General features: G+C 31.6%; 2 protein-coding genes across 2 annotated transcripts; one reads left to right on the top strand and one right to left on the bottom strand.

The window, feature by feature from the left end:
- Positions 1 to 977: 977 nt before the first annotated feature.
- On the bottom strand, positions 978 to 3,020 carry LOC114192825 (sugar transport protein 13-like). The gene is made up of 5 exons (XM_028082649.2): positions 2,861 to 3,020; positions 2,442 to 2,764; positions 2,225 to 2,349; positions 1,855 to 2,146; positions 978 to 1,732 (listed from the first exon to the last, which is right to left on the bottom strand). Exons 1-5 carry the CDS (start codon positions 2,991 to 2,993, stop codon positions 1,103 to 1,105), a joined length of 1,503 nt encoding a protein of 500 aa, XP_027938450.1. The 5' UTR covers positions 2,994 to 3,020; the 3' UTR covers positions 978 to 1,102.
- Positions 3,021 to 5,438: 2,418 nt separating this feature from the next.
- LOC146884886 (uncharacterized) lies at positions 5,439 to 5,777 on the top strand. The gene has a single exon (XM_085676065.1). The coding sequence runs from the start codon at positions 5,439 to 5,441 to the stop codon at positions 5,775 to 5,777; it is 339 nt and encodes a 112-aa protein (XP_085532191.1).
- Positions 5,778 to 14,313: the final 8,536 nt, after the last annotated feature.

The following is a 14,313-nucleotide window of genomic DNA, read 5'->3' as shown; positions in this document are numbered from 1 at the left end:
ATTTTGTTATTATTGATCTTATTCAAGTAAATACGAAGATAGATGGATTGCTTTCTCCGGTGTAAATGAGGCATATGTGAATTAAAATTGGACCTTGTGGGTTTAGGCATCTAAACTATTTTATTATACAATTGGGCTCTACTCTAAGGAATACAATATTATTGGATGTCAGGAATTATGTGAGTTGTATATTTCATCTCATAATTATTACTAAATCTTAGTATTCATCTTTTTTGTTAGAACCCCTTTAAGTCTTGAAAGACTTATATTAAATCCCAAAAATAGTACTTTTTTTTAGATATTTACAAGTAAAATAAGTGAAAGTTTTTAAGTGATTCATCTAAACAAACCTATTTCGAATCATCAGTTTGATAAATTTAACATATGATTAGGGTAAGTCTTTAGATATAGAAACTTAACCCCTAGTTAATTATAATGAATTTGTTTTTAGAAATACTTCAAAACATATAATATTATACAAGGTTTTTACTCAGTATGTGGTTCAAGGATATTACATATATTCGATCGCATTTATTTGATATCCAGTAGTTCATAATAAAACATAAAATATATTTAAGAAAAACACTTAATGGATGCTAAAATTCAAAACTAAAAAATATCAGCGCACAAATATTTTTTTTTTTAAATATTCATTACTAAAAAAATTTAAAATATAAAAATAATAACCATTTTTTGAATAAAAATAATTGACTTAGTCTTATAATTTTTTTTAATAAAAAATAATAGACAGAAAAACAGTGTTGTTTGTTTTGAAAAGATAAAGTAATTTTTTTAAGTTACATTATTTTCCTTTATTTAATTAATTAGAAATAATCGTCTTATAATAAGGAATGTTAGCCTTTTTTTTTTAAATAATTAACTCATAAACTCAACTATAGTACAAAGTCAATTTTGTAAGTAAGAAGTTTTTTCTTTTCATAGTTTTTCTTCACTATACAGTTGTGATAACTCCTCTATTTTTCATTTAATTTTGATTCTCTCAGTCTTGACTTAGGTTATGGCATGTTAAAACTATTGGTGTGCTTGTGTATATATAATAGGTGTGTGCGTGTGTGTATATATGTTAATTATGGCCCTGGAATCAATCTTCCATAAAACTCTTCCAGAACCAATGGTTTCTCCAAACTTTGTCTGTCATCTCTTCAATGGGTATATTCTTGGTCTCTGGAACTAGAAAGAGTGTGAATAATGACATGAGAAGCACCCAAGCCGAGAAGAAGAAGAAGATGCCGAACTTGAAGTGGCACATCATGGACAAGAAACCCTGTGCAATGATGAATGTGAAGAGCATATTCACAAACACTGTCACACTTTGCCCTGCCGATCTAGCCTCTAGGGGGAACGTTTCACTAGGAATCAGCCATCCGAGTGGACCCCAAGACCATGCAAAAGATGACACAAATGTGCACACCATCACCACCACCAACACCCCAAGCCCTTCGTTCAAGCTATCTGAGAAATCTTGGACCTTCAACCCTAGCACTATCCCAATCACCACCTGAGACACAAACATTTGCACACATGCTTCCAACAACAATACCCTCCGACCAACTTTGTCCACCAAGTACACAGACACTAAGGTCGACAACACATTCACGGCTCCTGTGATCACTGCTGAGTACAGGGAAGCCCCACTTTTAAAGCCCAAGGTGCTGAACAACACTGGAGCATAGAACATGATCGCATTGATGCCCGTGAATTGTTGGAACACCTACACACAACAAATATATGTTAAATGCAAAAGTCAAAATATGAATTAATTAACAAACCATATGAAAGTATAGTAGTGTAGGACTCTTTGAGGCATTTAAACATATAAGTTAGGTGTGTGACCTGCAACATAACGGCAATGATCAATGGGGGACGGTTGTGACGCTTGATGAGGCTCTTCAAAGGATTCTTGACCGTTTTAGCCACTCTACTGGCTTTAAGGATCTCCTGAAACTCTGGCTCAACAGTTTCCACACCACGAATCTTCTTCAGCACAGCCTTCCCTTCATCCTCCAAACCCCTCTCAATAAGACTGTTGGGAGTGTCATGCACCAGCAGGGACCCAATCGTTAGCATCAGTGCTGGAACCCCTGCCAAAGCCAACGATATCCTCCACCCATACCCGCCTTTAATCCTGCATTTCCCAGTTAAATACATTAATCAATCCCTGCGCCTGCAAATTAAGATCAGTAATAAGGATCATTGAAGTTACTGTGCAGTAAAGTAGTTGACAATGTTTGCTACGAGAATCCCAATGGTGATATCAAGCTGGAACAAGATGTTAAGCGCTCCACGGATTCTTGTGGGGGCAATCTCAGAAAGAAACACCGGCACTGCCTGTTGTGAAAATCAAAATCAGTGAAGAATCAGCAACATTACTATACTCGAAAAACACTTGCATCGCACGAAAAGGAATGCATATTAAGGACCTGATTGGCGAAACCAACACCACAACCAAGCAATAGCCTCCCAAATATTAGCAGCAGCAAGGTATTTGCTACAGAGTTGAAGACAGTTCCAACAATAAAGAAAAGCCCAGCAATCAACATAGTGCGTTTGCGGCCTAGCTTTCTGGTGACACTGGAGGCAAACAAAGTAGCTACCAATGCAGCAAGGTAGAGAGAGGATGTGAACAGTTGAAGACTTTGATTGTCATATTTGCAGTAGTTACTGTCCACTCCATGCTCCTGTATCCTTTTGTATACCTCCGGAAAAAAATGTTCTAGAAAGCTAGGCATGGATGTCACACCACCTGCATTCATATGCATTTCACAAACCATTTTCAAATCAAAAACTACAACAATAACTCTGCATTACTAACCAACCACTATGTATGTACCATGCGTACCTGAAATTCCAATGTCATAACCAAACATCAAACCACCGGTAGCAGCCATAATGCAGGATATTACGACAGCATACGTGATCTTTGCCTCAAATTGGACATCTCCTGAACCCGATGCAAACCCTCCCCCAGCCATGATAATTAACTATCCAATGGAACAGATAATTTTTAATGGATTTTCTTGGTTTGTGTATGGGTGTATATATATATGTATGTATGTCAGAATGTAGCTACCTAGGTTCTATCTATGGCCTCTCTGTTTTTTGCGGGCTTTACGGAAATTTTATTAACCACGTTTCAAATTAAGCACTTTACAGCATAAACATTTATTGCACAACACATACATGATGGATACAGGTCGATCAAACACCATCATATCTTTTACAATATATCTTTTAACAGGCACTGTAAAAGGAATAAAATAATAATGCTCCCGAACTAATTTTTCTAAACTTGTCAGAATGTACAAATAAAAGAACAACTACCAAATATATCACAAAAATAGAGAACAAAAACTAAGAAATACAACGATTTTGAAGTGGAAATCCCTTGATAGAGATGAAGTTCACCCCCAACTAGAAAAAAAAAAAGTTAGATTATGATGAATTAGCAGAGTCTTTAACAAGTACTCCACTCAAAACACCAATACTTCCCAATGACAAACAATAGAATAAAAAAATACTAAAAAATTAAGCTGTTGCTGTGCAAAACTTGTCTTGCTCTCCAAAATTTCTAACACCAGAATATTTTTCATTTATGTCCACCGTTAATTAAAAATACAGTATTAAATATTAAGAAAAAAAATAAAAAGTACTTGATTTGAAATTATATCGAAATAAACATATGATATTAATATCATGAATTGTAAACTTCTTTTTATGTAATATCATTATTTTGGTCCACTAAGCTAAACATATTTATAAATGCCTTTCAGGAATTTAAAACACAAAATAGAGTAAATTAAAATATATTGACTATTTGTTAACAATTGTTAATTATAAAATTTTGAAGGAATCGTTTCAAATTATTAACTTTCAACCAAAAAATTTAATTAATTTTATTTCCTATATTTATGACGTTTTATGCAGTGTTTCCGTTTTTTGAAAAAAAAAATATAAAAAACCTGTTATAAAATATTATTATATATATGAAAATAACGGACTGGTTTTAACAAGGAAGTATAAAAATAGTGTGATTACAATCAATTACTAAAAGAAAATGACAAAAGAAAAAAGAACAAAAGTTTTATATATTTACTCAATATCAAAATTTATTATATTTTTTTCTAAAATAAAGTATAAAAAATACTATTAAATCACAAATAAATGAAGAGTCTATTGTACCTTTTCTTCTACAAATTTTAACTTCTTATATAGAATCTTAATAATTAAACATTTCTTCTACTAATTTTACTCCATTTTCTTTGTATAATTAATGCACTACTAAACCCTTAAGAAGATTATAGAGAATAAATCAAACATGTATTGAGGAATTCAGAAGCTAAAGTAACCACATAGCATAGCATGGCATGAAGAGAAAAGAAAATAGAAACATAGATAAATATGGAATGTAAAAGCTAGGTCCAAAAAAAATGGTAAGATGCACCTAAAGTAAGGAGAAAACTTAGATTTATATCCAATGATAATATTAATGGTTAAAAATGTTCTTAAAAAAAACTATATAAGGTTCTGTGTGTGTATATATACCATACAAAACTAATAGAAGGTACAAGGTCCATAAGAAAAAAAGTCAAAATATACGAGCTTTGATTATGTGGCTTTTAAGATTTCATCAATTTGTTTATTGCTTTCCATTTTGCTTAAAGGATGTTGCTTATTTCACCTATCATAACTGTTGAGCCTTTTTAAAGAGATACATTTAAAAGATTATGAAATTATTTTTAATAAATAAAGTCTTAAAACAATTCATTAAAAAATTATCAATAAAGATAAGTAATCAGGTAAATCTGACAAACATTATTTTTATGTATATTTGCAGCCTCTCAATATAAGATAAATGACAATAAAACAACAAAAAATATAATAAAAATTAATAAATTTGCTTTTTATTTATAACTATCAACTTATAAAATATTACAATATAAATATCTCAAAATATTAGTAATTACCACCCACCGCAAACCGCTTAACACCTTTTACACGTGTCCAAAAGTATAACACGCCTCCAAAGGAGTGACAGTTTCTTACTTTCTGTTTTTTGTTTTTCTGTTTCTCTTTTCTTTTCCTATATAAGTTCTTTCTCTCTCTCTTCTTAGATGTACTTTTTACAAAACATTTTGGAAATAATACGTTCCTTCTTTTCTTCGTTCTCTTGCTCTCTTCTTCTACTTGTGTTCTTTTTCTTTATGCCATGGATAACAATGCAAGGTTCTGTTCATCTGTCATGCTATCAGTTAGTAGTGAAAACAATGAATGTGGCCATCAGTCAAAGAGAGAATTTTAAGTTGGTATCAGAGCACTTCTTTTGAAGTGCTCTGCTGCGCGTCTCTGCTTTCTCCTTTTCTTTCGCTTCCTTTTCTGCTTTTCTTTTTGATCTTGATATCTTCTTTTCTTCTGTTATCATGTCTGGGGATTCAAAAGATGTTAAAGATCTTACTAATGAAGTTTCTGTTCATAGCTTCTTGTATCTCCATCCTGGTGAGAATCCTGCTATTTCACTGGTTTCACCAGTTCTTGATGTCAACAATTATCACGCATGGAGCAGATCGATGATGACAGCTCTAAGTGCGAAAAACAAATTGGAGTTCATCGATGGCACTACTGTTGAACCATCCATAAAAGACGCCACCTATCAAGCATGGAAACGGTGTAACAATATGGTGGTTTCCTGGATTGTGCATTCGGTATCTCCCTCCATACGCCAAAGTATTCTATGGATGAATAAAGCAGAAGAAATCTAGAATGATCTCAAATCTAGATATTTTCAAGGCGACCTTTTACGTGTTTCTGACCTTCAGATGGAGGCTTCTTCTATAAAACAGGGAGATCTTACGGTAACTGAATTCTTCACTAAGCTGAGAGTCATTTGGGATGAGTTAGATAATTTTAGACCTGATCCCACCTGTAATTGCAAAGTTAAATGTCCTTGTAATCCTATTTCTTTGATTTCTAAAAGAAAAAATGAGGATCATGCTATGCAATTCTTGCGGGGTTTAAATGAACAATATAGCAACATAAAGTCTCATGTGCTTTTAATGGATCCTATCCCTTCAATCTCCAAAATCTTTTCGTATGCTGTGCAACAAGAACGACAAGTTATGGGAAATGTTTCATCTAATGAATCTGATATAAAAGTTAATGCTGCTAATGTTCAAGTTTCTTGTAGCTACTATGGCAAGAGTGGTCACACTGAGTCCACGTGTTATAGAAAGAATGGTTTCCCCCCAAACAATGATAGCAGAAACTCCAAGAATCCCGCAAATAAATGGATCTGCAGCCACTGTGGGAGGAATGGACACACCATAGATGCATGTTATAGGAAACATGGTTTCCCCCCTGGACACAAGTTGTACAATGGGAAAAGTAATGCTGTCAAAACCACTGATGTCAAACAAGAAACTGTATCAAAGGGAGACTGCTCTTCCACGGATCAGGAAATGCGCCTGACACCACAACAATATCAAAATCTTATGGCTCTTCTTCAATCTAGTAACAAGGATGGTGTTAATTCAGAACCTCAAAACAGTCAGATAAACACTGTAACATTCGGATCAACACATCAAGGTGAATCTTTTCCTATTATTAACTTTTACAGGAAGACTAATCTGTGGATTTTCGATTCTGGAGCCACAGACCATGTCACTTGCTGTCTTAATAATTTCTCATCTTATAAGAAAATCAATCCTATAATCGTTAGTTTACCAAACAATGCTCAGGTCACTGCTACACATATTGGTTCTGTTCAATTAAATGAAAAATTGCTGCTAAACAATGTCCTGTTCATACCTTCTTTTGGATATAATTTGGTTTCTATTTCTAAACTTTTATCTTCCCTCGATATTGAGATTGTTTTCACTCAAGATTCTTGTATTGTTCAGGATCCACATACGAAAGAGAGGATTGGTATAGCTAACACTAGTGCTGGCCTTTATATGTTTGACAGTTCAAAGAATGTTGCTGCTTTTGATCGAAATTGTAATAGCATGAATTCCAACTTATGGCATGATAGGTTAGGACATTTGTCTGATGAAAGATTAGCTGTCTTGAATCAGAAACATTCTTATATTCGTAAGCATAGAACTGATAATTGTGGGACTTGTCACCTTGCCAAACAGAGAAAATTGCCCTTTCCTAACAGTAATTCCTATGCTGATAAACCCTTTGATGTTATACATGTTGACATTTGGGGGCCGTGTGCCATTACTTCTTTACATGCATACAGATACTTTCTTACTATTGTGGATGATCACACACGTTTTACTTGGTTATACTTGATGAATAATAAATCTGAAACTCGTAAGCATTTGGTAAATTTCATAACTCTTGTCAAGAATCAATTTGATAAGTGTGTCAAAATTGTGAGAAGTGACAACGGTCCAGAATTTAACATGAAGGACTTCTTCAATTCCAAAGGAATCGTACACCAGACAAGTTGTGTCGAAACCCCAGAGCAGAACGAGATCGTGGAGAGAAAGCATCAACACTTAATGAACGTGACACGTGCTCTTCTCTTCAGGTCCAATGTTCCTACTCAATTTTGGTGCTATGCTGTCAGTCATGCTGTTTTTTTGATAAATCGTATACCAACGCCTTTTCTAAAGAATGCTTCTCCTTTTGAAAAATTATATAACAAACAACCTGATCTTAGTTATATACGTGTTTTTGGTTGCATGTGTTACAATAGCACTCTTGTTTTTAACAGAAATAAACTTGATCCACGTGTTAATGCTAGTGTGTTTCTAGGATTCAAAAGTAATGTGAAAGGATACATTGTTCTTGATCTTAAAAATCATAGTATTAATGTTTCTCGAAATGTGGTTTTCTATGAAAATTATTTTCCCTATTCTCAAAAGACCAATGATGATACTAACGTGAATTCCTCTGATATACCCTTGCCTGTTTCTGAAAATTACCATTCTATTATGACAGATATTATTAAAAGCCCTTGTGTTGACATTGATAATGTTGATAACGAAAGCTTAAGTTCTAATGAGGCTGAACCTAATATTGATCATTCTACTTGTCAACGTGAGTCCAGAGCTAGAAGGCCACCTTCATACTTGAAAGATTACCATACTTTTTCTGCTGCTTCTGAATTAGCTAAAAATGTTAGATATCCTATTGAATCCTATATTTCATATTCAAAAATTTCACCTAGTTTTCGAAAAGTTATCTCTGCCATTGATAGCAATGTTGAGCCTACATCTTATGAGGAAGCCATCAAAGATGAAAGATGGAATGCAGCTATGAATGAAGAGGTTCAAGCTCTCCAAAAGAATAACACTTGGACCGTAACCACCCTACTTGAGAATAAGGTTGCTATAGGATGCAGATGGGTATACAAGACAAAATACAAAGCTGATGGCACTGTAGACAGATTCAAGGCACGCCTTGTAGCCAAAGGCTACACACAAATGGAAGGTTTGGACTATCTAGATACTTTTTCTCCTGTTGCAAAACTGACCACAGTTCGTCTGTTGTTGTCTTTGACTGCTATAAATGGATGGCACCTGAAACAATTAGATGTTAACAACGCTTTCCTTCACGGGGATTTGAATAAAGAGGTGTATATGGACCTTCCTTTGGGTATGAAATCAACAAAGCCGAACCAGGTTTGCAAGTTGCACAAATCTCTTTATGGTCTTAAACAGGCTAGTCGCCAATGGTATGACAAGCTCTCCACTTTTTTGATTTCTCACCGTTTTAAACAGGCTAATGCAGATCATTCTTTATTTACGAAAACCAAGCATTCTAGCATTACTGCTCTATTGATTTATGTAGACGACATAATCTTGGCTGGAAACGATTTAGCAGAGATCAATAATATAACAAACGAGTTAGATATATCCTTCAAAATTAAAAATTTGGGAAATCTAACCTATTTTCTTGGTCTCGAGGTAGCGAGGAGCAGCAAGGGAATACATCTCTGCCAGCGGAAATACACTCTGGATTTACTACAAGAAACCGGAATGTTAGCTTCTGCTCCTATGCCCACTCCTATGAAGTTTTCTAGACGTAACATCATTGAAAATGGAGAACCTCTCACTGATACCACTGCCTATAGAAGACTCGTTGGAAAATTGTTATATTTGACCAATACCCGTCCTGATATTACCCATGTTGTTCACCAATTGAGCCAACATGTTGCTGCTCCCACTACAGTTCATCATCAGGCATGTCTTCAAGTGCTCCGTTATCTCAAACAAAATCCTGGCCATGGCATTTTTCTTGATGCAAACAGTGAAATAAAAGTCAAAGGCTTCAGTGACTCCGATTGGGCAGGGTGTCCAAAAACAAGAAAGTCTGTTACTGGATTCATCGTTTATCTTGGCCATTCTCCCATTGCTTGGAAATCAAAGAAACAAAGCACTGTTTCTAGGAGCTCAACTGAAGCTGAATATAGGGCTCTTGCCTCCACCACATGTGAGTTACAATGGATTTTATATCTTCTTCAGGATCTTCAAGTTCAACATCCTCAACCTGCTCTCTTATTTTGTGACAACCAATCAGCCATACAGATTGCCACTAACCAAGTCTTCCATGAGAGAACAAAACATATTGAAATTGATTGCCATGTTATTAGAGAAAAGGTTCAAAATGGCATCATCAAACTTCTCCCTATTGACTCCAAAAATCAGCATGCGGATATTCTGACTAAGGCTTTGCCACCTTCAAGCTTCCAAATTCTTTGTTCCAAGCTGGGTATGCTCAACATCCACTCCCAGCTTGAGGGGGGCTCTCAAAATATTAGTAATTACCACCCACCGCAAACCGCTTAACACCTTTTACACGTGTCCAAAAGTATAACACGCGTCCAAAGGAGTGACAGTTTCTTACTTTCTGTTTTTTGTTTTTCTGTTTCTCTTTTCTTTTCCTATATAAGTTCTTTCTCTCTCTCTTCTTAGATGTACTTTTTACAAAACAGTTTGGAAATAATACGTTCCTTCTTTTCTTCGTTCTCTTGCTCTCTTCTTTTACTTGTGTTCTTTTTCTTTATGCCATGGATAACAATGCAAGGTTCTGTTCATCTGTCATGCTATCAATTAGTAGTGAAAATAATGGATGTGGCCATCAGTCAAAGAGAAAATTTTAAGTTATATATAAATGTATAATGTATACATTAACAATACATAATAATATTTAATATATTTTTTATCTAACGTCAAACTTTAATCTTGATTGAACATTGAATAATTTCTCACTCTTACAATATTTTATTTATATTTTATTCATAGATTACCCACACAAAAATGATCCAGTGTTGATGTGTAAGGGTTTTCTGATAAGGATTACACATTAGTGATTTCAGTGAGGAACAGACACATTTAAGGTGTGTGTTTCAGTCTGGTGGCTGATTGTGAAGATTTTATCGGTTGGTGAGTTGTAAATGCTTCTATAAATTATTTTTATTTTTTTGAAACTTCCTTGACCTTTATGAATTATGAGTTATTAATATTCAATTCATTTAAATTATTCATTTTTTTTTCTAAATATTAAAGAAAAGAAAATATAAAGGTTGCATCAAACCTTCAAAAAGTTCTGTCGGTTTACATTAAAATTATAAAACTGAAGAATTAAATAAAGGATTGAATGAAAGGTGAATATTTGTTTATAAACTGCAAAATATGTACTGGTAGCAGACACAAGTGGACAAATTGCGAAGGGTTATAACTTTTACATAAAGAACTGAAAGATACTTAAGGGATTGATGCTTACTAGGATTTGGGCTGCCACATGTACTCTTCCTATTGGTTACTTTAGATACCTATACCTCTTCACCAACCCCATTTCTCTCACGTGCTGGTATAAATCTGTATAACAAATGTTTACTCATTTTCTTATTTGATTTCAACAACAGTGAAGGTTATCATGGATGCTTTTTTACGAGCTTAATTACAAACAAAAAACATACTTAGAACGGAAATATATGTCATCAAGAACACTATAGAATCGGAGAAAGAATAATACTTTTGAGATATGTTTGGTTGATGAGAAATGATGGCAAAGAGTAGAAAAAGTAAATTAAAATACAAAAATATAAATATTATTCATATAAAACTAGTGAAGAGAAAAAAAAGGTGAAACATTTTCTTTTTCATAAATATGCATGATAATTCAGTAAACTTTCACTAGAAAGTTAATTGTGTTATTATTACCTTTCTTTCTATACAATTAAAAAGAGAAATGTAATGATTTTAATAATGATGGAGAAATTAATTATTATCTATAAAAATATAAACGTAATTTCAATTATATTATAGGTATTAATTAAAAATCCTAATTTATGTTGAAAAAAATATTTGTGTTGGTTAATGTTGACTAAAAACTAAATAATTTCAATCTTTACCGGCTAAGAAATAACTTAATTATCACCCATAAAAATAACTTCATGGACATTAAATAAATCATCTAAAAAACTGTTTTGTAATTAATTGAAAAACATTGCTTACATGATACAAATTTGTAATTAATGTTATAGGATAAATAACACTATTTATACTAATAAATGAATAACTTTCGTGTGACAACAAAAAAGTGAATTTGACAATAATTTAGACCAAGTCAGTTGATGATCTTCAAATTGATGTCAAGTCAATAAGATATGGAACAAAACTGAAAGACCAAGAATACAATGACTTGTTAATATTTAAGTCAATATGAGTAAAAATATAAAAATAATAAATATGGAAAATACAAAATATCATACATTTTTTAATTCTTATATTTTTTATAATAAAAAATTTATTAAAAAAAGCTTTTAACTTTTATCTAGATAATATGATTTACTTTTTAGTATTTAAAATTGTATATAAAATAAATTACATTTATACATTTCTATCCATTATCCATATTTGATGCCTTGTATTACTTTTGTCCCTTTTGAAATGCCTTTGAATTATATCTTTACTAGAGTTTCATCTTTAACCATGTTTATTTCTATATGGTTGATCTGAATTTGTTTGTTCAAATATTTTAGATATATGTACAGTAAAATGAAAATATTTGTCGACTTTTATAGAGTTTAGATATTAATATTTTTTCATAGATCATAAACAGTTTAAACATTTATTACATTAACACATTAATTAGTATATAAGCAAATGAAAATAGGAAAATACATTATATAAATAATTATATTGGTGAATATTTGTATCTCATTGAAATGAAAAATAAAATAAGCAAAGAAAAATATCGATATATATATTACAAAATATGAACATATCTCTTACACATAGATAATAATATAACTTAGAGAAATGACAAACTTGTCATGCGAATACTTTATTTATATATATATATATATATATATATATATATATATATATATATATATATTCATATTCATGTAGGCATAAAAAACAATTAAAACCATATTAATGATGGTTTTGATTTTGGACACAGCTATGTTCATGTGAACTCATATTCTCTCTCCGTATGTTATATAAGCTAATTAATTCATTGCGTAAAATAATTCAACTATGTAACTATTAATATTAATACATATACAAAATAATTAATTGTGTAAAATTATGTAATTATGCAACTATTAATATTAATAGTAATATAAGGTTAGGATTAAATTATGTAAAAAATATTACAATTTCACATAATCATAATTTTTTTAAAAATATTATTTTTTATTTATTTTATCAAATGAAAAAAATACAATAAGTATGAACAAATTTATTATAATAATTATTGTATTTTGTTAAATATTTATATGCATGTGATGCTAGGTCTGAGTAAAATATTTGCAATGATAAATTTAAATAAATTCATGATAAAATTGAACAAATGATAGTGTCGTATAATGTTAGATAAATAGAATTAAGTAAAACAAACAATTGCAGTGGAGACGGTTAAGAATTTTATGAATATCTAACTTAATTTAAGTTTATATTTTAATATTTGTAAATATGTAGGTATATTTTAATTTTAATTTTTGGTGTGATATTTTTGTTAAAATTTAACAATAAGTATAAATCATAATCTATTATAATAATCGTTATTAAAATCACATTTTTTAAATAAACATTCATTACATGTATTTTATTTATTAAAAAATTATTTTTTAATAAAAATTGACTTAATATAAACACGCAATTTGAATAATCAAACTCAATTAACTTGCAACCCAAATTAACTTACAATCCAGATAACTCATATCCGACTATTTCAATAAATTAAATGGTGAGATATAAATTTTAAAATACTAAAATTAAATTATACTTAATTGATCAAATGGATCTTGATCCAACCCACATTTATCACCACAGTCTTCCCATATTTATATAAAGCAAAAATAATACAAGATAAGGATGTATATAGTTAAGTATTTTTTTTTCTTATAAAATATATTAATTTGAAACATTACTATTTGGTAAGAAAGAAACAAGAATGGAATGCCCTTAACCCAAATCACTGATCTCACTTATCTTAAACAATAGAAAAAGTCTCAAGTTTAACTTGTAATTTTTGAATAAATATTCTAGAATCGATATATATTACAAATTAATTTTCTATAAACATAAAAAGAGCGTGTACATACTTATAATAATTTGTTTATATCATACTTCATTTTTTTTTTTACTACTTTTTCATTGTATCCCATACTTTATTTCATATTTTTGTTTCTATTATATTCGTTAAGAATGATAGAAAAGAAACCGTGCTAGAATTCCATTCTTATTTCAGATAGATTAATTATTGGAACTGATATTTTTTATTTATTTTTAAATAATGAAAGGGCCAATTCCACAAGAAATAGGTTGTTGGCTTCAAGTTATTTACTGATAGAGGCATGGCTTTTTGTGAAATCCTTTTCCACTGGCAAGGAATGGAGGTAAAATGTAAAAACACAGTCTAATCCAAAGATTGAGGTTAGGGCAAATCTGAGAATTGTTAAAACACTGACTCAGAAGAAGTGGTGTATGGATTCAATTTTTTAAATATGTAAATTAATAGTTAATGGAAAGTAAGTGAGTTATTAAATCGGAGTAATAAAGATTAATATAAATAGAAATAATAAGATTAGAAAAGGAAAGCGGAAGAGAGAGAAAGAGAGAAGAGTGACGCTGTGGTGACGGCTAGGGTTTTTTTTGATAGTGTCTACGGCACAAACGAAGCCACGTAGGCTATCTGAGGTAGCAGTTCCGGTGCACACATGGCAGAACTATGTGATTTGACGACAGTGAGTGAGCGAGAGAGTATGAAAGCACCCGCAAAACGACAACGTGTTAAGTGGGTCCATTCTGACGTGGCACATACTTAAAAATA

This window comes from Vigna unguiculata, chromosome 7, assembly GCF_037176805.1.
Source record: "Vigna unguiculata cultivar grain cowpea cultivar isolate G323 ecotype 2 chromosome 7, ASM3717680v1, whole genome shotgun sequence".
NCBI classification, from domain to species: Eukaryota; Viridiplantae; Streptophyta; class Magnoliopsida; order Fabales; family Fabaceae; genus Vigna; species Vigna unguiculata.
Note: the sequence above shows the minus strand (reverse complement) of the source record. Positions and strands in the feature narration are given on the sequence as shown.